Here is a 27,309-nt window from a genome sequence, read left to right as displayed (position 1 = left end):
CGCGTCTGCCCGCGGCCGCCCGGGCGCTCCGTCCTGCCCCGGCCGCCGGCCCTGCGCCGCGTCCCGCCCGCCGAAGGAGGGGCCGCCCCGGCCGTCCTGCGGAAGGGCGGATTTGCCGCTTTCCCGTTCGCTCCCCTTTCTCCGCCGCCGCACGCGTGACGCCTTTGTCAGGCTCCGGGCCCTTGGCTGGGCCCGCTCCTCCGCCCGGGGCCATGGCCGAGCAGACGGGCTTGGCGCTGCCGCAGACCATGGACAGGTACGCGGAGGGAGTGTTCGGGCTGGGCCTGTGAGCCCCCTGCGGCGGGTTTGGGACCAGTGTCGCGGCTCCGGTTTCGGTTTTTGCCTCCTAAAAGCCTTGGTGACCTGACAGAAGTTGTGCGAGCGCTGTCGTAAGGCAGCGCCGGGTACCGCGGGCAGCCCAGGGGCGAGCAGGGATCGCTCCCGCAGCCCTCGGCCGCAGGAGCCGGGTGTGCCTGTCCTCTGGGGGCTGCAGGGGCCTGGCCCTGGGCCCGGGGGAGCCTCTGGGCAGGGAGCGCACTGACGTGCGCGGAAAGTGAGGCACCCAAAGATGATCTAAGCTTAGCCGGCCTTGCGTGTTTTGTTGCTGGTTTTATGATCTGAAGAAAGCCTGCAATTGCTTTCTGGAGCGTTCTTAAAAATTACAGCCTTAGAAGTATTGTGACTTAAGCATCTTTCCTCATCTGTAATTACTAACTTGTAAATTCTGTTTATTGTATTTGTTTTCTCTGTATGCTTTTATTTGGGTATGTAGCACTTTCACCCTGTTTCACTGAGCACTTCAGATTCCTTAAGTGTAATTTCGACTCATCCAGGAAGACCTTGCAACCTATTCCTACAAACAACAAGCCACGTTCACTGCCTGTTATTGTGGGAGTTGTAATAGCCTGGTATCTCAGAAGGTGGGGATCCAGAAGCAGTCTGGCTTCTGTTGATGAACCCATCAAGTTTTCATCTTAAGGAATCAAAAAGAACCTTGGTGATTTTGTCCTTTCCAGGTCGCCTCTAAGGAAAGAGTATTTAATGAAATACAGCCTGTCATCAGGCAGGTGATGGAAATACAAACTATGAGAGGCAGGGGTGGAACTTGTGCAGCCTGGGAGGTGGGAATGAGAAGCTCTAGTGTGATACAGAAAGAGGATAAAAGTGATCTGGGGAGGGAAAGTTTGTGTTCTAGAAAAACTGAAAAAGTAAGAGATGACAAAGGGTTTATTTATGTTATAAAAGTATTGCTGAATCAACTCCTCTTAAGCTAAAAAGAAAAAAACAATAAAACAAAAAACTTTCATCTACATCCTGAATTTTGTGGTCCAGTAATATATATTTAGAGTTCTAGGAAACCATAATGCTCTGAGTGGCTGCCCTGATGCCCATGGCTATTGTATCACACTCTGGAGTCCTAGTTCACCCTGTTGGGAAATGGCTGTGAGGTTGTGTTTATCATCTTTGTTGTGACCAACTGTTAAATTAAATTAGTTACATGGTTGCCAAACCAGTTTACTGTTCTTCAGTTGTTACCTGTAATAGAGATGTGGGTTTTGATGTACATTTAATATTCTTGTACCCTTTCAAGTTTGTGAAATTATAATTTGTGTCTCTGGCTCTTTTTAAAGACTTTTTCTAGTATACTTGGAGTAGCTTGATGTGTAAAACAATTGGACAGTGTCTCTGATTTCCTTAATATCAAGGACAGCAGGGAAAGAATTTGAAGTAGCATAAAAGAAGGTGTGAAGGGAGGCTGGAGCTTTCATATAAGAATTCCTTGGGCTTATTACAGGAAACTTCAGAAACAGGAGTGTCACAAGGGATGAATGTAGTAGTAAGAAGGAACCAAGTATTTAGGATTTTAATTTAATTCAGAGTGTAGCACAAGATCAATAGAAGGATTTTGGACTAACCAGAATTCAGTTGGTGTAAATAATTTTTCTGCTTTATATTGGGTTTATGGAGCAGGGTTACATTTGAATAAAGAGGTTTCTATGCATATGATGTTTCTGAAGGCTGCCCATAGCTGTGGTCATGTTATTTGTAGTGGTGATCAAGGTAAACCTTCAGTATTTCATCTTAAGGGACATACACTATGGTTAAATTATCTGTGGGGATTCTGAGGAATGGAAATACTTCTTCTATCCTGTTATCTTTTTTGCTCATGACAGGTATTTGTTTTCCCCAGTGAGAAAAAAGATATTCAAAATCTTGAGAGTAAATGCAAATGATTATAGCTTAACACAAAGTGCATACTTTAAATAAAATACAGATCTTTTAGTGAAGGATGCAGAAAACAGCTTTCCAGTGAAGATGACTTTCATTTGGATTCTAATAGTTAAGGAGGGGAAAAGAAGGGTTTTCTTCTGTTCCCAGTACCTAGATCCCCACTGAGAGTGGTGCCCTGCTGTTGTATCAGGAATTAGGTGTTGCTGTAGATCTGAGTGCATGCACTGCTTTGTATACAAGGGTCAGAGCTCCCAGAGCAAGTTCTTAAATTCTCTGCTTGTGAGAGGGAACAGCTGGATTCTCCTCTTGGCTTTTAGATTGTGTACCTGTATGGTTTCAGGTTTATTTCCTTAATAAAGTTGGATTTCTCCAGTGCAAGGACTGATTTGATAGCATCACCACATTGTTGCCTGGGATTCATCTTTCTGTGATTTATTTTGTGCTCCATCCTTTATTTGCCTGCGTAATTTCAGTCAAGGAAGCAATCCATGGATTTATAACAAAGAAGGTAAATAGCTGTTAAGATGTAAGGAGTCAGTTACTCAAAATTTCTACCAGAAGATTTTATACTTACCTGAAGGATTGACTGTAGCATAGATACTAGAGGCGTGACTGTGAAGTGACACTACATTGTGGATTATCTCATCTGCAGCATTTGGGAAACTAACCCATATGACTGGCATCATTTTTTCTAGCCTGAAAATTTGAATTTCCATCCCTCTTGTAATTTTTTTGCTCTCTTTCATGTTCAGATAACAGTTCCAGATAATAATTCTTGAAATACTGTCCTTTTCTGCAAGCAGAAATCTTTTCAATCTATGGTAAAACCCCATATTTCTGGACTAATGCATACACTTTTGAGGCAGGTATTAGTAATCTGGCTAAATGGTGAGATTTTATTATTATTTAATTATTTTAATGCCTTTGTTCATGTTAGTTTAATGCATAAATTACAGAATTATAGTAATCTTCATTAAAACTTGAAATTATGTGGCAATGGTTTTTTATGTGCTGTTACTGTGAGCTGTAATGCTAAAATGTACTCATATTTTTAAGCTTTATTCTCTTGACTTCAGTTGAATTACATGTGGATTGCTCTTGCAGTTGGTTATGCCAAGGCTTCAGAATGCTGGGGTTCTGTTGTTCAAAGCATATCCTGTGGTAGTGATTGAGGTATTTAATTTACTATCCAAATTAAAGACAACTGCTCCCTTCTTTCCATGTATGTGCCACCATGGTCAGAACATGGTCACCATTGCTTTCTGTTACTTCAGTCTTTAGAGGTGTTAGTCAACATTTGATGGAAAATCTATTGAAGGCTTGTGCAGGTACATGCTGAAGAATCAACATAGTGGTAATTTTAGCATGGTTTAGTTTTTGAATTAACATTCTTACTTTGCTGACTGGGTGGTAGTTGCTCAGTTGTGGTCAATATCCTTGATAAAACTAGAGCAAGATGATGTGACTTTAAGTCTCTACCCTTCCATTCCCTATTGAAAGGAGACGAGAGCTGAAATTGCAGGTAGACTTCAAAAGCAATTAAGCAATAAATTGTAGTTTGCTTAAGAAATTATTCTTACTGTCAAGGGAGGAGTACTGTTGCAATTAAATTTTCTCTTTTCCAGATCATTGATTTATTGGGAAAATGCTAGCAATTTTAGTTCAAAAATTGCAAAATAGTGTTGGATTTTCTATTTCAGTTTTTGAACTGTCATCTCATTCCATGGTAATTTTCTTTTTTATTTTTTCCCAAGAAAAAAGAAAATGTATGTTATTGCACATGACTTTCAGTTTCTCTTTCCGTTCCAGTCACCATTTGTGGTGGTGTTTGTGTTGAGATCAGTCATTCCTTCCTTCTTTGAAAGTGCAGGCACTGGTTTAGTTTTATTTCCACAATTAAGTGTTGATTCTTAGTAAGTTAATACATGGTTTTGGATTAAGACCCTAATGCTACAACCTCAAGAGTGTAATTAGTGCAGTGTGGTCCTTGACTAAAGATGTTTATTCTGAACATCTTAGACTTGTACTGTATGTCGTCCTCCGATTTCTCTCGCTGATGGAAGTTGACACACAAGTAACTCTTTGTAGGAGTGGAGTTCAACCAGATAAGATATGGAGAGTAATAAGCAACATAAAACACAGTACAGGATTTATGTATTATCTTTATTTTTCACAGAATGCTGTCTCTGCAGTTACTCAGTCTGTTCTACTGATTACGCATGTCTCTCTTCCTTGTCCTACCTCAAGTAATTATTTTCTTTCTTCACAACAGAGTTAAACTCTTTTGAGAGAGGTCTTCCTAACTTCTGGATGAAGTCTGTCAGTGTCTAGAAGTACCTGGCTTTCTTTTCTTTCTTGAGCGTAGGTTATTCATGCTTAGAAGGAAAGGGTGTGTAAGGGTAGAGAATGGACTGTGCTGAGTTAATCTCTGCCAGGGAAACAAGGGGTTTGCTTTTCCCTGTCCTTAGCCCAACTCTTTAGAAGTTGATGTTGATACAGGATGGGAAAAGCAAAATCCCACATATCTTGGAGGGTTTCAAGAAAGAAAGTTTGAAACAATAATAGCTTTATAATAGCTTGGCTTTCTCATTACTGCTTCATCCCAAGTACATCCCTTAGTATTTTGCTTCACTTTATCGTGAAGGTTGTATGTAGATTGACTTCTTCCTGTGTCTTTACTGGAAAGGTGATTAGTGGAGACTTAATGCAGGCCTGTACATTGCCTTTTGCCCATGTGAAATATACAACTGTTAGCATGTTGTTTATAAACTCTCTTAACCTTTTGACTGTTGTCTAATGTATGTTATTTTTCTATCTCTGCTCTCTGCTTTGATATGCTTAGGAACAAACGTACGTGTTTTAGTCGCTGCTTAACAATTAACTTCTACCTGCAGACTGTAGGGAATTATTCTTCCTATTTAAGTATGAAAAAACTCCTGAGAGACCACTTACAATTTTTTGTACTCAAACTCTTGGCATTCAGATAATATTTTCATTTGTTACATTCACTTTATCAAAAAGGCTGTACAAACTCCTGTTTATTGTTCTCTTCCATATAAAAGTGTTCAGACTCTGTAACAGTGCTTAAAGCTCTAATGGTTTCCTTTGCCATGGTGTCTTCAAGTACTCACTGAAGTGGAAACTTGTGACAGTTAATGCAAATGTGTTGAATAAATATATGTATAATAATTTACAGACAAATATCAAAAGGTTAAGGTATGAATTTTGGAACAACTTTTTAAAGTAATACTTAAAGTGGTAATGAATATGCCACCTGTTTTAGGCTTGTTTGGTGCTTTTGACATCTCAACCTGTTTATGGCCTTTCTGCATTGCAAAGAGGGTGGAAAATTCCTGGTGTGAAAATAAGTGCTTTCTGATGAACATTTTTGTTTTCCCCTCAGCAGCAGAATGGGCCAAGTACTGGATTTTTATAGGATGTAAATACCTACCTTTATCAAAATAATGTGACTTGCTCATGCTTTTACTGGCATCTGTAGTTTACCACAAGTAACAAATTCATTGCCAGTGAAAAGAATAATAAGACTCAATCTGAAGTGGTTAAAGCAAACTGCTTCTGGCTGATTTTCTAAATGAAACTGTAGAGACTACTTAAGTTGGTGAAGGGGCTGGAGCATGTGACTTACTAGAAAAAGCTAGAGGGAGCTAAGCCTGTCTGAAGAAGGGATGGCTTGGGAGGTCTGATGACCTTCTGCCTGCCAAGGAGGTTGTTCAGAAGACTGACTGTGGAGGTTCCTGGCAGGATGATAAGAATCAGCTAAATTTCAGCATGTGAGGTTGGGAGTGATGCAGTTGAGCTCGGGAACAAGTTGCCCAGGGCAGATGTGGATCTCAGCCCTTGGGGCTTTCCAGGACCCAGCTGGAGAACACTCTGCTGTCTGGTCTGAATTTGGGGTTGCTTCTGTGTTGGGCAGGAGATCTGACAAGATCTCCTGTGGTCCTTTCCAAGCTGTAATTCTGTGATGCCAGATCTAGATGCAATCCCAGGTTAAGGGAAAACAGCACAGTAGCATTTGCACTGCATAAGTCAAGCATACTATACTGCAGGTACCAATAGGATGGTACAGTCCACTGGCACCTTCTAGCAAATCTACATTGGGTCTTTTTTAGCACCACCTCTGAAATTTGTACCTAAAAGTTAAGATAACTTCCTATCTAGTTGGACTGGGAATTTGCCTTTTTTCTCTTAAGAATTTTTGCTCCTGTCATGGTAATGCTAATATGAGTGCTTTTTGTCAAAAATTTCTAAAACTCAATGAAAGTGCTTATGCTCAGGATTTTTGTGTCAGTGATTCTGGGGGAAGGATTAGACATTTCATGGATAACACTACTGGAGGATAAGAAAACTTAGAATCAAAATATCCCCTTTAAAATGCTGCTTTAAAAAATTGCAGTGAAGTTGTATTAAATGAGGGGCTAGCTGTTCATTTGTTTTTAAGTTAAATAAAAATTAAACTGGCCTGCTGTATAATAGTTTCTCCTATAACAAGTAAATACCAGTTGATTTAAGGGCTGACCACGGAATCCTTGTATGTGCTTATGTTTGGAAACAACTTCCAAAGAAACAAACTTTTTGGCTAAGTGTTGTTAGTGTTTCTAGGTTTTCAGGTGATTGCTCATGGAAAGTGTGGACTGTTTAGTTTTCTCAGTTTATGTATCTTTCCCTGTTTCCTCCTATGACCATGCAGCTCTTCTTCAATGTGTACATAGTAAAAGAAACTGCTAAAACAGTGGGAAGATGGTAAATAAAAGAGGTGTCATGAACAAGTTGTGTTTTTAAGTCGTGTTGATATAATTGATTATTTCTTCACATTCTAGAAAAAAGACCAGACCATCTATTTTAAACCTGCAGTGTGGTCATTATGTACCTTGCAGATCTCTTCTCATTTATTTCTTCTATGTGTCTCCTGGAATGTGAATATTTTTGTTTAGAAGTGGATATTTTTTATTGGCCTTAAATGTGCCAACATTTAGTTAGCTTTCTTTGAGGGGTGTAATTACAGAAGACCATGTGCAGGGTGCTTGTGACTGTTCTGCTGGTGAGTCATGCAGTCAGTTCCACAGCTTGTTGAGGAGAGTTACTTAATGTTGCCATCAGACACCTTGCAATTTTGTTCACATTTATTCAGGTAAAGACATTTCCAACTTTTCCGTGTCTGCCACATTTGATAGGTGTTCTTTGTTGTTCTTGAGGTATTAACATCCCAACCATTTGTATTGTTGGCATTTAAAAATTTTTGGTAATTTCTAGGTCAGAAATTGGTCCAGTTTTTATTATTAGGATAATATAACTGACTTGAGCAGAGCTTTATGGTTTGTTCTGTTATACTGTAAATTTTCTGTAAAAAATAAAAATTATACACTGAGTATAACTTGAGTAATATTATCTGTCATATACTCTTGAGTTCAAAGCAATTTGCTTCCACTTTTTGCAGTTGGAGGACTACATGTCCAGGTTTTTTTCCTTCTCTTTTCTTTAGAAGAACACAACAGGAAGATTGCTTACCCTATGTGGTCAGTTTAACCATGAAACTCTAGGAATACATAAAACCATCAAACTTCTATTTCACAAGTACTTTCCCTAAAAATTGAATGTAAAGCAAGGACCCATGTTTGGTTTCTAACAGATGTGTATGCTGATATATTTATTTTTGTAACTAATGCTATCTGCATTATTAAAAAATCCATTAAATTTTTAAAGCTTTAACTTAATGCTATTAGAATTCTTCACTGTTTGCTGTGTATGTATTTGACTGTGTAACTTTCTGTTCTGTTCATGTTGTTCAAAGTATGTTTCCATTTTGGAAGTAAATTGTTTTGTATGTGTATATGGGGTTCTTTGTTTAGGTTTCGTTTGTTTGGTTTTTCTTTTTCCATTTAGTTTTAGTCACTTTTTTCTTCTTGGGATGGTAAGAATCAGTGTTTCCCACCCTTAGCAGGCACTCAGCAGCTTTAATTGTTACTTGTAGGCCAAGTTGCAAATATACATCAGTAAGAGTTCAGTTAGCAAAATGTATAATGTTTTAGTAATAAAGTGCTTATTGTACGAGTAGTAGTTTTTCCTGATTTGTCCTTTATGATTTGTCCTTTGTACATGTCTAGAAGGATCCTGTTCTCCCTCCCTCACTTAGGAAATAAAATAAATGTTTCTAACATCAAAATTCATTGCATATTTAAAGGCTGATAGCAAGGCCACCAAGCTTTGGTGATTTCTGAGCTTTTCCTTTTGAAAAAGTAAGAGTATGGTAATACTAAAGCCTTTAAGATAACTGAATTTTGAAGACTTTGTAAAAGGAACATGTCTGCATAACTGGTTGCAAATGTTTAATTTATCCAGAATGAAAGCTAATTTTTTTACTGACAGTCTAGATTTTGGCAAACTACAGACCAAACCCCAACAAGATAGCTAGATCTGAGGAAGGATTCCTTATTCTAAGCTATCCAGAAGCAAAGACCATAAAAAAATAAGGCCAAATTTATGTACAATAGGTGATGGCTGGCAGTCAAAGGTTTGATTTTATCCACAAGCTAGAAAGCAGCCAGCAGGATTCGGTGAACTGTCATTTACTTGTATCTCTGCCTTTATATAGTGCAGTGAACTCAAGTGTAAAATATTTCCCCATGATTTAAGCTGTAATTAAGAATATAATAAAGCTTGAATTGAACTTCTATAATCAGTAGATCTTTCTAGTGCACTTTCTAGTTAATTATTCTGTGGGGTTTTAATGTGTTTGTTTACTGAATTTGTTATCCACATGCTTTCATTAAAAGCTTTTTAAAATCTGGTTTATACAATGTCATCCTGAGATGCGAGGAAGTCAGAACCTATATATGAATACCAGTTGTGTGTTCACACCAATATTAGCTTGATTTTCTGAACTTGAGCCGTTTCTATTGAAAGCTTTGCTTTTGTAGTAAAGTGTCTTTACTCTTATGTCTAGATTCTTAACAATGTCTCCTTTACCCAGCTTTGTGGGCTATCCTTGATGAATAGGCAGAGCAGAATTTGGTATAAGGTCAGATGACTTTCAGGACTTCTTTTGAGAATTTTAGACTTTGTTTCAAAGTGACAGCATGTTTTCTAGCTGAGTGATACAGGCTGGCATTGGCTGCTATGCCATGCTGCCTTAAAAGCATCCACTGAAGTCCCCAGGAAACATCTAAGACCACTATTTTTGCACAGATGTCTGTTCTTCACTCAGTGTACTTTCCTTGTGTGTTTTTTCCTTTTAGGATAGTGTAAGGGTGTTTTGAGTTTGGTAGCTGGGTTTTGGATTGAAGATTGAAGTATTTTCCACTGTGTTTGAGGGCCAGGAAAATGCTGGGGAAAGAGCAGTGTTCCATCCTGCAAGTGGATTCATCTCTTCTGGCACTTCATCTCCTCTGTGAAGAATGATATAAGCTAACATTTCTTAGGTTAATGTTATTTCTTTGTAGCTTTTATCAGTAGTCTAGGCTTGCATTCTCTCATGACCAGGCAGTGTCCCTCTAGCACAAGATCTTATTGCTGCTGGTTTTTCACACTCTGGAAAAGGAAACACTTAGTGGTAGCATTTGCAATGGGGTGTTTCTCTTGCTTTTTGAGAGAACAGTTTGCAGTCCCCCTATTACAATTCCAGCCAGCTTCAAAGCAGCCTAATGCTACTAGGGAACTCCATTTTTCTGACATCCTAGTCTTCCAACTTAAACATGATCTTGTAGTCCTTAGAGTGTAGCTGGCAAGTTTAGTGTAAAGCTTATCACTGTTCATCATCAAAGACATTTTATCTGTCACCATAGACTATGCATAAAAAGTTGTTACAGAAGCTCACAAAATGTTGCCTCTTCCAAACAGCAGACTTGTGGGCATCCTTTAGAACAGTGCCTCTTAATGGCTAGTGATTGGAATGCTTTTGGTCATTTCTTTCAAGGTACCTTTTCACCCCTCACTGACTTGGCTCTCTGTGCTGTTGTTGCTATCAGTTCTGTTTCAGCCTTTTCACTTTGTTCTTTTTGGATGTGAAATTCAATTGCAATAAGCTGCTCAGACACCTTGTGTTTAGCAGGATAAGTATGCTTTACTCTTGCAGCAAGGTATTAGCAAATTCCTGCCACTGTAAGGAAAAGAGCTTTATGATGTGAGAGAAATGCAAAAAATTCCTTGTTTTATGAAGGAACTGTAATGAAAGAGAAAGTGTGTTTCTAGCTCTTGATTCTAGAGTGCATTATGCATGTTCAAATTTGCATTTCCCACCATAAGAGTTAGGTCTAAAAGTCAAGTAGAACTTTCTGAGAAGTTTTCTGGTTTTGGTGACCATTCATATTTGTATGCCACTGGACATAAGGGGGCAAATTCCAAGATGTTTCCATTCCCACTTTAGTACTGAATATTTGAAACCAGATCATAAAACAGCTGTACTGTCCCAGTCTAGCAAGTCGTCTTCCATTAAGTGTTCAGATGCAAGGATATCTGCTGGGCTTTTGGGCTTTAGAAATTTTTGCAAACCTTTTACTAGTATGTACAGAGAATCAATATACTGTTTTTAAGTTACTTTTTTGTATTGCTTTAGACAGTCACGCCTGCTTGAAAACAAAACTGTTTCATGGTGGATTCAGCTTTCACAAATTGAGTCAGATTTGATTTAAATAACATGAATTAGATACTGTCATCCCTTCCATCTAAGACTGGTTTTGGAAAAAAGTAACCTTTAGAAGGGGTATAACTTAATAGAAAGCAGTCTAGGTATGTCTGATCCTGGAGGTCCTGGAGCTGTGAGAGAGCAGGCTCCTTTCTGGTAAGAAATTTGTGGTTTGGAGGAACCTGGTTTTAGACAGGCCTTGGTTTCTTAGCATTTGGAGTATAGGATCTCTAATCTTCAATACAGCTTTCTCCCCATCTGCTTTGCTCTTAACACAAGCAGTGCCTTGAAAAGAGTTTGTCTTTGCTAGAGAAAAAAAAAAACCAGATGCAAAAATTACTTTATTTTTAGAATCAGAATAGAATTTTTGAGACCAGAGAGCTTCATCTGCTGGGGAGCTGAATCTAAAAGGCATTTGTAACCTTATATTCAGAGCTGCAATAGTGATATTGGTCTGCAGTTTTGTATGTTTTGTTTTGATTTTTTTTTTGAGCCAAGGAAGTGTGGAAAAGTACATTAGTGTTATTGATTTGGCTATGTAGAAAGTCATCAAGGAAAAAGGTTCAAGTTTCTATCAGAAACAATGCTTTGTTCCACCTTTTCAGCCCTTTCTATTTCAGGTTATCTGAGTAGCAGCCTGATTCAGTGGTAAGAATCAAGGTCATATTTTATTCAGTACAAGAAAATGGAAAATCTGGCAAGAGCCTAGATACCTGTTTTGAAATGGTTTTATTTAGTCCTTTCTGCTACAGCTGCTGTCAATGGAAAGAGATAAAGCTGATGACAGTGTACAGGGAATTTACTGTTCATTATTCATGACTTGCTGAAGGTTTAAGTCTGTGAAGGATTTTGTTATTCATTTCATAGGTCTTTCAGGTTTTCAAGCATGATTGGCTGGCAAGATTCAATTAAAGAAAAGATGCATATTCTTCTTGATTTACTAACCTTGACAGAGAACTTGAGAACAGAATCTATAACCATTATCATGGACAAATTCAGTTAAAATTGCAGTGTAGCAAGATTATGTTCATGCTTAAATCTGTCATTATTTGAATAAACTCTAGACTTGCATTTTGTGATGGTATCTTTAGACCTAACTAGCTCTGTTGTGAAGCCTTTAATTTATAAGTAAAAATCTAAATTACAATTTTAGAGCAGTTGTAGACTTAAATAGGCTGTGGAATGAGTGAGTAAATGTTTACCTGTAATGCAGAAAAAAACTTCTGAAGAGGAACAATTATCAGTAGTGTTGTATGGTATTATTTGTTCTTAAAGTAAATTTGGGGATTCTTAATGTAAATAAAAATCAACAAACAGTGCAAGAACTTGTATTCCATAAGAACTTGATATTGAGTGCAATGAACCAAAATATCAGCCGTGCTTTGTAATCCTTACAAATCTTAGTTTTGGTCTCAGCATTTTGATCTAGATCCTTACTAACTTGTGGCTTGTCTGTCTTTCCTCCTCCTGCTGAGGAAGGTTAATGTCCTTTCATTTGGGACTGCAGTAGGTGCACATTGGGAGCATCAGGGCAAAAAGAAGGGTGATGTTATAGGAGTGAATAGTGTGACAGTTTTAATGCAAACCAGTGTGGGGAAGGACAGAAAAAAGCCAAGTCAGACTTTGATTTTACCTTCCCATTAAGATGAATGGAAGAAACTACAGTTCTGATTCCAGATATCAGTCATCAACTGAGGGCTCTAGTTTTAGACCACCACGGTGTAAATTTACATCTGTACCTACTGTAACGTGTTCTGTACTTCCAACTGGACACGTGGACATTGCAGGTTCATTTTTGTTCAATATTGAATTGCTTTCTCCCCCTGGTCTTCCCTGGAATCTGAATCTCAGATTGTATTCCCTTTCACAAGTATGCCAATTGTATGTATGCCTTTTACAATGTGCTCAATTGTATTCCCTTTTTACGAGTAATAAATTGCTCCACATTGCCTTCTGCTCTGACGCACTTGCAACTTTTTCAATATACTTCTACTACTGTAGATGTTAAAAAGATTTAGTGCTTCAAAGAATGTCTTGCAAGTACTTTGTAGGCACAGTCATTTCTATTAAAAAACATGGCTATTCTTCTGTAAAGGAACACTTTCAATTTACAAACAGAATACTACCCAAAATAGTGAGGTCTTAAAAGCAGAGCTGTTAGACAACAATATTTTTCATTTCTTGAAGTTGGAGTCTGACAAAATTAAATTTCCCATTGCAGATTCCCACTTCCTTTTCCTCAGAGAGGAGTTAAACATAAACAAAAGTGAGAGGAAAAGCATTGTGAACCACTGGGACATCCTGGCATAGAATCCACAATAATTCTCAAATAATAAAGTTTTGTTATGAGTGTCAGCATTTCTCAGTTTCTTCTTCCTCAGTTAAATAGAATCCACAATAATTCTCAAATAATAAAGTTTTGTTATGAGTGTCAGAGCATTTCTCAGTTTCTCCTTCCTCAGTTACTGTCTGTTACTCATTACACATAAGAAACCTTTTAGTGATTTGTCTTAATGATGTTACCCAAGTTGTTAAGAGAACAAAACTTCACCATCAAAATTGTGATGTTAAACTTCAGTTCGGTCACAGTGGCTAATTAGATTGTATCTGGGTAGTTAAATTATAGGGAGGCTGTTGCTGTGCTCCTTTGTAAGGGTTTAACTATGATTGTAGTGGTTTGCATAGAATATTTTTTTTAATCAATCTATTTTATATATATATATATATACACACACACACATTTATAATAATGTTCTTATTTTGATAGACTCTGGTTTATTATAGACTCTGGTAATTAATATTTATTGTTATTTTAGCTTCAGTATGGGAATTAGCATTTCACAGTAAAAATTACTGGCTGAACATAGCTGATATTTTCCTAGTTTAGATCCATATTTTGCTTTCTCTTATAAGTTGGCCAAAGGTCTGGCCTGATCATCAGACCAGATATCTGGGAGTTCCTGGTTCTATGCTCACTTCAGAGAAGGTTGTATAGACTGTCAGTCCTGTGTTTTCTCCTTACAGTATTAATAGATTTGAATTTTCATATCCATATAGTTGTCCAAAGCAGAAATTTCCTCCTCTAGTGGTCCAATAGTATTCTTGAAATACCTTGTAACTTAATTTATATTATACAAAGTCAACTTGTTTGAACTAAACACTTCTCAAAGACAGCAAATGAATTTGATATAATTGTTTAGAGGTTTTTTGTGATATATTGTATCATTTGTGTTGTTTTATCATTTAAGTGGATTGGACTTAGTTTCCCAGGTAACAGACTGCATATTGATCATATCTTTTTAAAATTAAAAAAACTTACCAAATGTTGTAGAAGGAGATGATAAAGCATTAAAAAATATGGATTTTCCATATGTTGAATTATTCAGAGGTTGGACTATAGTCTCAATGCTTTTTAATCATAAATTATCTAAAAGTTCAATTAATAATTCAGAATGTATAAAGCAGTTGTTTAGCTATCTGAAAAATTATGTTTATTATGTTGATTTTATAGCAAAACTGTGGTACAAAATACGTACACTTCTAGTGATTAGGAGTGAGGTAATAACCATCATCTCCTCTACATGCACATTTTCTTAAGCTGTATGCTTTCACATGTGAATGTTTATTGAAAGCATGTAAAAGTAGCAGAAAATATCTCTTTTTTTCTTTCCTGTGATTACAGAAGCTGCTGGGTTTGTTTTGCTACCGATGAGGACGATCGGACAGCAGAGTGGGTGAGGCCCTGCAGGTGCAGGGGCTCCACCAAATGGGTGCATCAGACTTGTCTGCAGCGCTGGGTGGATGAAAAGCAGAGAGGAAACAGTACTGCTAGAGTTGCTTGTCCTCAGTGCAATGCAGAATATTTAATAGTATTTCCAAAACTAGGTAAGAGATGGATAATTTAATTTTTGCTTATTTATTAGTCCTTGCTTTCTTAATTTTTTTCCTTTCTTGTGTTCAGAGCATCACTTCTGTTGGAAACTTGTCTATTCCCTTTTCCAGACAGAAAGAAATAACTTTATATTCTGCTTGCATCCTGTTTGGTGGCTTAGTTAACTACCTTCTAAAAATTTTGGATGTATTCCATTTAGGTATATAGATAAATCTTGTGATTGACCTGTAATTATTTCCTGACTAATGGGATTATTTTTCTTGTTGAGCAGAGGGTGACTTCTTTCAGCAATTGACACACAGCACATAAACACATCTTTTTTGACTGAGCTTGCAGAGACACTTATCAGAGGAAATTCAGAGGAGAATTTCCTAAGCAGCACATGGTATTACTGGAAAAACATAGTTTCACTTTGGTCAGGAGGTGTTTCCGAGGCAATATTGCCCTGTAATCAAGAGGCAGAATATTTATGATTGCTGGCTACTGCTCTAGCTCTGTTTGTCAGAGTGAAAAAAAAAAGTTGGACATGGTCTTCCAGAGTGTCTTGCTTGAGTAGCCAAGCAGGATAATGCACAGTATGTTGCATGTATTTAAATTAGCAGTGCTTGCTGTTATTTCAGCCCTCGTTTGCCCATGTGGGCTATGGGATATATTAAGCAAATCAAGAAAATGAAATGTTGCCATGGAAACTTAAATTTTGTTTAAAAGTAAAACTGCTTGTTAAAGAAATGGTGATGTAGCAATTGAGTGCATGCATTTAGAGGATTTTAAAGAAGGGGTTTTTTAAAGTATCTTATTTCTGCAGTGAAAGAGCTGAAAATAACTCACTGCCAGTTCTTTGGGATGGGACCTCATTTAGCTTAAGGGCTGATGAAATTAAGGTGTCAAGGGAATTTTGAGTGATGATATTTACTTCCATGATAGAACACTGGGTAACAGGAAAGAAAATATATACAACACTATTGCATTGTTGATATAAAAAAAGACATAAACCAGTATGAAACTTACATGTAACAGCCACAATTCAGCTTTGCTGAATAGGGTAACTCTCCATCATAAAGAAGGCATTAAGCAATAACATTTAAAGCATTGGCTTTGGGAAGAAAACTGTGTTTCCATCTGGACACAGATTGCACCACAAAACTTGACACTGTTTGAAATTCTTGTTTGTGTCTTGACTGATGAAATTGTAATGTGAGATGTGTTTGCATTTTATTTTGACAATGGCGAAAAGGGGTAGCAACTATAATTTGGACAGGATACATTAACATAACAGGCATTTGAATTTGTTCCTGCAATTTGTAGCATACTGTATTTGAAAGCTTAGATTCCAATATTCCTGGATTCTGAAGCTGGCCTAAAATTCTTGCATGAGGTTGTTCAGCTCTTGCATGCAGGTATGTGAGACTCCCTTCATGTATTTTGATATCTTTTTCCTTATAATACCATCTTTTTCCATTTTTAAAGATAAGGGCATAAAAATTCAGACTTGTGTAAGAGTACACAAGACATCAGTAGTAGAGCAGAGAAATTAATCTGGGTCCATGGAACATGAGTCATGACCTTGAAGTGCCTAAAACAAGTGAGCCAGTCTTGCCCTTCTGTACTCTTTCTAGTAACCCAAAGCTGTTCTAGCACAATTCAACTACAAGTCAACTAAGGTCACACCAGGCAGAGTAAGGACAGTAAGAATTTTCCAAGAAGCCTTGCTAGTGGCCCTATTTCTTCTGCAGCAGGTGTCTTTTGAAGACAGTATTAGTCATACCCTTCCTTGAGGCATCACAGTTCAGAAACTTACTTAAGACTTCCCTAACCTACTGCTGGAAATTATTTTTTTTTTTAATTCTGTGAAAGGATACTCCCAACACAAATTTTTATGTATGATTATAGTTTAGAAGTAATATCAACTTGAGGAGGCATCATTGAATATAAGTAACAGTGGGTGTTTTTTATATATTTACTAGTTTAAAACAACCTCTCATTAAATATCTCAAAATCATAATTCCATTTTAGATTTGATACTGCCTATCAGCTCTGGTGATTGGTGGTAATTATGTTTCTGTGAGATGTTTTCTGCTCTTTCAAGAACTTTCACTAAATAGAAAAATTTTGTTACCACTTTTAAAGTAACCAAAAAGTATCTCTTAGATAATTACATCAGTTTTATAAAAAGAAAACAGTTTGGTAGAAAAAAGCTCTTTAAAGCATTATATATTTTTCAAAATTAAAAATATTTTTGTTTCATATTTCCTTCTTTAATTTGGGTATCAGTGATATTTATTTTCCTGTTTCTTCCTCGGTGCCACCTTAAAAAGCAAAAACAGTTTTGTCCTCCTTTCTCACTACTTCCTTCCTAAGGCCTAATTAAAATATTGTTTCAATAATTTTTTTTCTAGTATTTTCTCAAGATTCAATATCCCATTCTCTAGCCAGGTTTCTCTTAATGATTAGTATCAGTAGTTGTAACTGTAGTACTTGTGTTATAAGACAACCTTCAGTGTCATTTGAGTCTCCTGTCTTCAAACAAGTTTTCAAAATGGTACAACCAAACAACTTTTTCAGTGACTCTGGGAAACAGTCAAGATGTGTAAACTACTGTGCATTTCATACTTGCAGTTATGACCTTGTTGCTACTTTCAGCATACTGATACACAACCCAGCACCTTCTAAAGTGTGTTCTGGAAAGTCAAACACAACTGTTAAGAGTTGAACTGGATGTTCCTGTTGCTTTTTTTCCACCAGCTGACTTGAGCTGAGTAGAACTGGGGTTTTTTAAATCATTCACAATAGAGCTGTTCTCTAGAAAAAGAACTAAGTCATGAAATGGGAGTCACAGTTTCGTTACTGTGGGTAATCTTTGAGAGACATGGAGGATCAGTTACTGGAGGAATGCCTCTAGGTTGGTTTTGAGAATTGTCACTGATTTTGGTAGGAAAAAGTGGGAGGGAGCTCACAGGAACTGTTCATGCATATGAGCTGTGGGAGGACAGTCTCTGTGCAGAATTTGTTGACAAACACAAAAGTAATGCGGGTTATGGTGATGATGGTTTTCACTTCCATATATGCGTTTCAGTGTTCTGGCTTTTGCCTCACTCATGCTCTTGCAGTCCCTCAGAGAAAAGATGCAGGCATTGCCCTTGTTTACCTCACCAAAGGTAGTCAGGGTATTTATTGTCTTGCCCTGCATAAGTCTGGAAAGTGCAGTTGTGCATAGACAGAACAATGAACCTATTCATGTGTTGTTGTCAAAGGCACTGAATAACCTGAATAAGAGTATTTTTTTCCTGCAGTGTTTTGAGAGGCAATCCTTTAAACATACTGAATGCAGCCTCTTTCAGTGGAAGGAATCTTTTGTATTAACTGTGAGACTTTTTACTACATAGCGGGATAGTTTAGTAACAGAATTTTCAGGTGAAGCTGTCAAAGATAAGGACATGAAGTACATTACAACAAATAGGTATTTTTTCCTTTAGAAAACTAAAATTCCTAATAAATAAAAAAGGCACTAGGCCTAAAGTGGTTTCTACAAAAGAACAATTCTTACTCAACACAAAGGAAGCTAATCGGTGGGTAAATTAGTGCTTTAAGCAGTGTATCAATCTCCTGGAAAGATTATGTGATAAATGAAATCGTAGGTAGGCAGAAGTTACAAGTTTAGTTTAATAGCTTTTTAATTATATATTCTCACTTAAACAGCACGTGTGGTGTGTCAGATTTGTACTTTGCCTCGTTTGTTCTTTCTTATTGGTGATAGATGCTGACTTCTCTACAGTGTGCTTTTATGTGTGTGTATCTATATATATCTCTCTTGAAACCTTACTTTTCCTTTATCATAGGTCCAGTTGTTTACGTTTTGGATCTTGCAGATCGCCTGATCTCAAAGGCATGTCCCTTTGCTGCAGCTGGAATAATGGTGGGCTCTATATACTGGACAGCCGTTACGTACGGAGCGGTGACAGTCATGCAGGTACACCTGTCTTCCCCCTTCCTGCCAGCTCTGAAAGCAAAAGTCAATCCAGACTCCTCTTTCCTTGGCTTAAAACATGCTTAGCTGCTTTCAGTGTAGTTACCAGTGAATTCAAGATGGTTTTTCACTTTTAACTGGTGTGAGTTTATAACTTCAAGTGTGCCTGTTCAGGCATGGCTCAGTCTGCAGCTAACAAAATCCACTGCTGCTCTAGCTGGCTGCCCTGTGTATGGCAGATTGGTGAACCCAATTCTGTTCTCATGGGAAAGGTGCCATTACCATCTAGGTACCACTAAGAGAGATTTAATATTTTCTTTTATCTGGAGAAAAGGTTTGATAATAACATTCAGAGGGTTGAAATTGAAACATTGTACATTATTTTCTGGATAATGTAAATTTTTTAATTGTATAAAGGAAAACACACGCTCTGAATGATGCAATTAATTAATAAACAAGAAATGCAAAACATTGCAAATTAATGTTTTAATTACTTCAGACTGTATGATTAGTTGAAAGGGGAAAAAGAGTTTCCTCTTCTGTTCTTGTGAACTTGCTATTTAAATAGAAAAGTAATGTTAATCGGTGGTGCACTATTAACTATGGAAAGACTTGTTCATGGCAATTCTAGTTCAACCACAAGAGCAGAGTTTTCAGAGATTGTACAATCAGAAGCACTTTCCTTACCCTTTTAGTTGTTGATTCGTATATCAAGTCTATAACTTGTGTTTTGCCTGAAAGCATAAAAGTATTTGTGATGCTAAATCAGCTGTAGATGAATTAACCTGTATGTTAATAAATACTCCTCTCCACAGTTCTAATTTTAAATATAAAACCTGGTTCTTCTCTCGTAAATCATTTGGCTCTATTTCTTGGGATGTGTGGTACTGTCCTGTCAAGATTGTGTGCTGTTTTGGTTCATTTCTGTGTGGTCTGTGTGATGTGAAAGCAGAAATGGAGCCCAAATGAGTGGTTCCAGTTTCCCTGTAGCAGTGTGGGCAAGGGTTGGGCAGCTGCATAGGTGGTGTGTAATGGCTCTCAGTACCACCTTCATTGCAGTGGATGAGTCTGTGCTTTACAGAGTGGTGCACTTAAGTATTTTTTCATTGGATGTTTCATTCTTGTGGCTCCAACAGGAGCATTACAACCATCTGTAATACTACGACAAGGCTTTGGAAATGCACCAGTCCTTTTCTCCTTGCTCACTGCTACACTGAACTCTTTTTCTGTAGGAAATTGTGACCTTTTTAGCTGCCCTAGAACTCTGCAGCCAGATAGAAAAATAAATGCTTTGTTCTGAAGTTGTTTTGCTTTTGAAGTGAGGATCTGTCTAAACATTAGTTTAGGCAGCTAGTCAAATGCCAGGTATGAAGAATTAGCTATTTTCATGATTTAATGTTTTGATTGTATGGATGGCATGCTGGGCAAGACAATAATTTCTTTTTGTTCGTAGAGGAGATTGAATGGGTAGTAGAGGGAAACTGTTCCAGCCCTTTTGCCACCCCAACCTTGCTAGGTTTAATACAATTTCTCTTGGTGCATTTCAGACTCCTTTCCTTGAGTCAAAGGGCCAGAGAGAAGCACAGAAGCTATTTTTAGACTTCAGGTGGAGAAAAATAAATACAGAATTGACATTGTGGTAGCTAAGTCAGTAACAAGTCAGATGGAGTTACTGAAAGCAGAGAAATACAGTAAAATAAAGCAGAAAGAGACAAGACACTGAGGCATTTTTTTGATGGATAATGACTATAAGGAGAAAAAGGATAGTGTCAGACTTCACAGCTTGAGTAGAAGATACTGAAGAAGCTGGAAGACAAATGCTGAATGTTTTTTCAGGAATAATCTTTTGGCAGAAACAATATTGGTTATGCCTATTTTAGAGGCTGTGGTATATAACATAACTTGCTGTTCTAGAGGTGTAACATGGAATGCTTTTCAGAGCAAGGCAGAAATGTACAGTTTGAAGGTACTGTGGTACATTACTGTAGCTTCTTCCCTGTGTCCTACCCATTCCAGAAATACTGGGTTTGTTATTTTCCTTTTTAAAATTTTTGCTGTCGTTTCATGTTCTTATCTCCTAATTCTAATTTTTGTGCAATTAAAGACTTGATAAGTTATTGTACTTGTGGAGAAAACAAGAAGTCAACAAAAACACATCAGAAAATCCAGTGCCTGACAAACACAATTATTATTTTAGTGGTTTTAGTCCTCCCAGATTCTTACAGAAAAAATCATAAAAGACCCTGTTCTTCCTGGAAGCAATTCAAGGACTGTATTAGCACTTATACTACTTAAATTGAAACAAATCTAGAGGATATCTACCACTGTAATGTAATGTTTTATCCTCAGTCCTATTAGATTTATTTAAAATTAAAACAGTGTACTTTTTAGAAGACATAAGGCACCATTCTGTTACAGTTTTAACGTGTGCATTTTATAAATGGAGAAGTCTGATTAATTTTTTTATATGTCAGTAGAAAAGTATAGACACAGCAGTAATAATGATCCTTTAAATCCTTGAACTAACTACATTTGAAAATAAGTGACATGTGAAGATATGCTGCTATTTCCACTACAGTTGAAAATAATGTTCATCTTCCTGCATTGTCCAGAGAAACAGTAGTTAAATACTGTGATCTCTGTTATGTAAAGTATTCCTAAAAACCATAAAATTTTGATAAAACATCCTGAGGTACCTCCTATCAATTTATCCTTTGAACAGTAGTACCTAATCAGTTTCTGAGTGTAGAATTAATTGTTATTAAACTGTGAATTCTGAAATGCATTTTGGAAAGCCTGGTGTATTATTAGTGTTTTGATGTTTAAGCTTTTACTTACACAGAAACACATGAAACCTTTCTTGTGGTGGTAGGAAATTCTGTTACAGCTCTCTGCAAGATTAATGATTTGCAAAATAGGGCTGGTAGCTCATCTGCATTATGCTCTGTAAGCAACCAAGGATACAAAGAGAAAACAGTAAATTAGGTAAAACTGTTCTTTTTTTCTTTAACTTAAAACATGTGGGCAGCTTCAAACAAACTCAACTTTAAGTTACATTTTTGTTCATTTGTACATTGTAACGTTGTGGCCTTTGTTATGGTTGTCAACTATATGCGTATTTTCTAGGTTGTGGGTCACAAAGAAGGTCTTGATGTGATGGAGAGAGCTGATCCTCTATTCCTTTTGATTGGCCTTCCCACTATCCCAGTCATGCTAATACTGGGCAAGATGATCCGTTGGGAGGACTATGTGCTCAGACTGTGGCGCAAATACTCTAATAAGCTGCAAATTTTGAACAGCATATTTCCAGGTAATGTGATTCAATTTAAAAGGAAATGCAAAGATTGAACTTCTGCATTTAGGAGATGGGGATAGGCAAGTAGTTTTTTGCTATTTTTAAGTAGAGGTGATTAACACTATCCCTCTCTTACATGTTCATTCTGTTTAGATTGTGTTTGTGTAGTATGTCTTGAGAAGGGTGCAGCAGGAGTAGCAGGAACATGGTTTCAGTTCAGGCTTTGGTAACAAAACAAGCTACTAAAATTCATGGGTCTTACTTGAAAGTCATTTAATAGAAACAGAATATTCACTGCGAAGAGGAACCGGTCTCAAAAAGAGTTGAACTATAGATTTGTAGTGGAGTGGGCAGTAATGTACTTTCTGTTCTTTGTTGAGGCATTGTAACCTTTTCTTCCCCCGTTCTTATCCCTTTAGGCATTGGATGTCCTGTTCCTCGTATCCCAGCAGAGGCCAACCCTTTGGCAGATCACGTCTCTGCCACACGTATTCTGTGTGGGGCTCTAGTTTTCCCTACTATTGCCACGATAGTTGGCAAGCTGATGTTCAGCAGTGTTAACTCAAATTTACAAAGGACAATCTTGGTAAGATTCAATACTCTGTTTCATAAATTACTATAATAGAGGAATATGAAGTTGTGAAGGAGGGAGGCAAAGGAAAAAGGAACATAAATTGATCTGGAATTTTAAGAGCAGCGTTTGATTAAAGGAAAGGTTTTTTTTAAGGTTGCCTATATTAGCAATGGACAAACATCATGTGTATGAAAGACTGTCTTTATGACTGAAACTAATCTCAGTTCATGACAAGGATGAAAGTTTTATCTGGCACTGTAGTAGGCAGGCCTTAGCAGTAATCAAGGCTGACAATAAAGATGAGAAGCCAGCATCTTCTAAGAACAGTCTCTCTAAGGGAAGACTGGGATTTATATTATAAACCTTGCCATATTAGCTTTTGTTTACTGATTTTGAGAGAAACCCTTTGTTTCTTATTTTAATAAGGAGAGGAAAATTAAATCTCCATAGAATTCAAATGGAGAGGGAATGACAATCTGTTCTTTGTGAATAATCTCTCTGGTTGCAGCCTTTCAAGAACAAGTATGCTGAGTTTGGTAATATGGAATCCCTGCCCATCTGACTGTCACCACAGCCCTTTTTCAATTCCTGCATATTTATGCACCCCTCTCTTTTATGCAGACCAGTGATATTGAAAATGTTCATGCAGACTAAAAGCTTCTTGGTGTCACATTTTGAAGACTTGAGATAAACATATTGTAATGCTTTCTAGAGGGGAAAAAAGTTTGTTTTACAAAAATAGATTTTATTTTACTCCACTTTTGGCAAGTGCCATTTTTCACAGTCTAGTTATAGAATGGTTATGGGTACTATTCCTTGTGCCTTGTATAGTATGCATTCAGAGAAAGGAGGAAAGCAGATACATATCTGCATTTTCTTTGTTCTTGAAATAAGATTTTGATTTTTAAAATTTAGAATATTGGTGAGACTTCCAAGGAAATAAAAGCTTCTGTAGATTCAGTCTGTAATCCCTTTAAGTAATGTTAACCTCTGTAATAGTGCATTGTGACAGAAAACTTTGAGATACTCATTTGGAACTATACTAATTAGTTTATCTTTTGAAGAAAATACCATATATTTAGAAAACAAATCTTCTCTGACTGGAAATTTTGGAGAACATTTGCAGTGATATGACACTGAACTGTGCAGGTTTTCAAAATATCTTTTTATTTCAGGGTGGAATTGCTTTTGTTGCTATAAAAGGAGCTTTTAAGGTTTACTTCAAGCAGCAGCAATATTTGCGCCAAGCTCACCGCAAAATTTTAAATTATCCTGAACAAGAAGGAGCATAAGGCTGTCACCTCCAGATGTCACAGAGTCTCACCTAACAGGTTTCCATGTTGTATTGGTTCCATTGTTATTGCACAGTAGTGGAAAATTGTGATAAGTTGCTGCTCCTCTTTTTTTTTTTCTTTAAATACAATAAAGCACTGTCTTGTAGCAGGGTAAAGCCTTTCAGCAACCACTGAAGCTAAGAATGTGATTTGGCTTTCATTATTTTTGGGTATTTCTGTTGGGCAATAGGCTTTTGAATTATTTTCTTTGAGCCAATATACTGAATGGAAAAAAAAAAAAGAATCACCTACAGAACATTATAAATGTAGTTAGGTAGGCTATATCCAAATACCTTTTCTATAGGTGATTTTGTACCCACGCTGTCATTCAGTTTAGCATTTCACACAATGAAGGGAGATTGCTTTAGAAGGGGACTGTGAGTCATTAGCAAGGAGAAATAATTTTCCTTGAGTTTTGCTGGGAGTGTGAAATACCCAAATGACAGAGAAAGCAGAAGATGATCACTCTCTACAGGACTTGTATGTCAGCTTCAACCACCTAACTCTAAGGTGTTAAAATTAGCATGGCTTTCAGGTGACTGTTTTATTATTGGTAATTTTCAGTGTCCTGTTGTATCTTCTGCAGTGCCCAGTGTCATTTTCTCATGGCTTTACTGGTTTGTAACTGGTGCTGGATTGCATTTTTTCCTCCACAGTAAAATAATTAAAGGAGGAAATAAATTTCAGTTGCTTATTTTGTAGTTAAGTATTAGAGCACTTGTTTAGTTTCCATATTCCTTTATGTTGTGTAAATACCCATAGAAAACCTGTGAGAAAGCAGCACTGAACACTAAAGCTCCATATGAACTGACAGAGCAGGGCATCCCCTGAAGCATGCAGTCCTGAGTGTGTAACCCAGCTCTGCTCAGGACTAAGCTCTCCTGCCCTGGTGGAAGTGCTGCCTGCAAGGGGCTGACACTACATTTGGGCTACCTGAGCTGAGCATCCTGCCAGCAGGGTACTTGGCTTAAGGTAACTTGGCTCCATTTTGTAAAGGACTACAGGATAAATTTTAAATGTGTAATAAAGTTTATTTATACAGTAAGCTTTACTGTTCCCATATATTTAAAGTAGTCAGCTGAGTGAGACACTAGCACTTCTGTTATTTGATGTATTTCTAAACCTAATTTCAACAGAAATTGATTGTTTTGTGAAGTTAAATTCTGACAAACATTATACGGCCATTGCATATTCATACCAAACCCAATATGCATTTCGTATTTGATGTTCTTTCTGAACAACAATTTCTTTGTTTTTCTCCGAGGTTTTTCTTGTTCATATTAGTATGTCAAATGCATGAAGAATAGCTTAAAAATCTTTGAGTGGAATTATTCATAAGTAAATATTTCTTTTCACCAGAAATGAAGTAAATGCAGAATGGACTTCCTGTTTGACTGCAATAATGTGTGTTAGGAGAAATTCAAAGTAAGGTACCTTTTCTATAGTATGTTTATCTTAATTACCAAGATGTAATATTTTAAAACTGTACAAAAGTGTATATAAAGGCCAATTAGTATTAAAAACCTATACAGGTGTTAAAAATTATACACTCAATCAATATCAAATACCTTTGAGGCTCTTGCTGTAATGGAAGAATTACTATAACCTTGTAAGTCTGCTGATTATATTTGTCTTAGTAGGCTCACTTTTGTATAAAACCTAAACTGAGTAGCAACCTCTGAAAGTTGCTACACTCTGTAAGATAGTCTTGAAACAATATAATATGTATTTCTTACAGAATTCCTCGTTTCAAGAAAACAGCTTTTCAGTGGTCTTCACTGTATATATTTCCGAGCAATTTATTACTGTTTTTTAAAGTCTCATGGAGAGAATTAAAGGATGCAAATTAGTGGGTTTGAAACTTGTTTCATTGTCTCCTCTGGAAGTTAAAGCTATTGTAAAAATACAATTATAAAATACTGTATGGACTGTAAGATGATTTCACATGAGTGGTTAAAGGTCATTACTCTGTAAATCTTGTTTTTAAGTATTGAAAATTATAGTTATGTTGACTTAGGTTGAATAAATATTTTTTACACTCCTTAGTGTACTTTGTCAGTTGAACAAAAAGCCTGTAGCAAAACTTCTGAATGGAAAGTGTTTTGTTTTAATGCATACCTAAATATTTATATAATTAATTTTAAGTTGACGGACTAAAGAAATATCTTTGTGTTGAAAAAAGAATTACTTTAAGACTTAAGTCTGACAAAATTTTTTTCCTTCTCTCTAGTGGTGAATAAATGATACAGGGGAATGTGTTTCTTAAACCTTTAAAGCAAAAAAAAGTTGCAATATGGGCAACTTCCAGTAACACAGAACTGTGGTTGGAAGTGACTACATATCTTTAGGCTGGCTGATGTGCAGCATTGATTTGGGCAATACATTTATCCCTCTCCATCAAGAAAGATAATACTGGCTGAAGGTATTTTTCACTGATAGCCAGTTTTTGTCCCATTACTTGCAGGAGAGGGACTATGAAGTGTGGGCTGCCATTTCTCAGTATACTCTGACGTGTAGCATGGTTTCTCTTAGACTGCCATTACATGGACATAAGGGCACAAATTACCTGAACTGTGATTATGTAAATACGAAGAAAATGCTTCTCCCCTTCTCTCTTTTCTTCTGCCTTAAACTCTTAGATTTGGATGGAGCCCTACTTCACTTCTTTTGTTGTTGTTGTTGTTTTTTATTTTTTTGCTTGTGTGGTTCTTTCCTGTAAAAGAAGTATGTGTACCAAAATTTGCCAAGCATTCTTTGTGCTTTATTAAGATAGAGAAATCCAGATCGCCTTTATCAATTAATTTCAAGGCTTACTCAAGAGCTTGGGTGATACAACTCACTCTCCAGAAGGGCAGCTCCCAGTACACGTGCACGAAGAATTATTGCTGTGAGTGAAAAGTGTGCTCTGAAAACAGGGATGAACTACCCATTGGACCATGGCTCCTAGGCCTTCAGAAGGTTTGAAGACCTGTGGCCACTATTTCCATTCTTGCCAGTTAGTAATTCACATGCTCTGGATATTTTATTGCTTTTGCTCCTCTGAATATTGTGAGCATAAAGCAGTTATTTCTGGTGTACTGTACTGAGTTGTTGAGTACAAAAATTCCATTCCAGAACCACTAAAAGCAAACAGGAGACATGACTTGAAACTGCCTCAACCAAACAACTCAGCAGCACCTGTCAAAACATATCGTGCAGGCATCTCATTTAATGCTGGCTGACTAAGCCATGGAAAAGCAATTGCCTAAGCAGTGGTTCGCCATAGGAAGTACTGTGCTTTTAAAATAAAAAATAAAAGCAATTCCTGCCTTCAGACCACTCTGTGGTAGAGCATGCACAGCTTGATGTTTGGGGTGTTTAGTGTTTTTCAGTTGCTCCTC

General features: G+C 37.1%; 1 protein-coding gene across 1 annotated transcript; it reads left to right on the top strand.

Moving 5' to 3' along the window:
- The first annotated feature begins 6 nt into the window (after positions 1–6).
- On the top strand, positions 7–25,970 carry MARCHF5 (membrane associated ring-CH-type finger 5). Its single transcript, XM_039708973.1, has 6 exons — positions 7–256; positions 14,553–14,755; positions 18,599–18,729; positions 21,853–22,036; positions 22,441–22,607; positions 23,771–25,970. The coding sequence occupies exons 1-6, from the start codon at positions 213–215 to the stop codon at positions 23,885–23,887; spliced, it is 846 nt and encodes a 281-aa protein (XP_039564907.1). The 5' UTR covers positions 7–212; the 3' UTR covers positions 23,888–25,970.
- Positions 25,971–27,309: the final 1,339 nt, after the last annotated feature.

Source organism: Passer montanus, unplaced genomic scaffold, assembly GCF_014805655.1.
Source record: "Passer montanus isolate IOZ18808 unplaced genomic scaffold, ASM1480565v1 scaffold21, whole genome shotgun sequence".
Taxonomy (NCBI): domain Eukaryota; kingdom Metazoa; phylum Chordata; class Aves; order Passeriformes; family Passeridae; genus Passer; species Passer montanus.
Note: the sequence above shows the minus strand (reverse complement) of the source record. Positions and strands in the feature narration are given on the sequence as shown.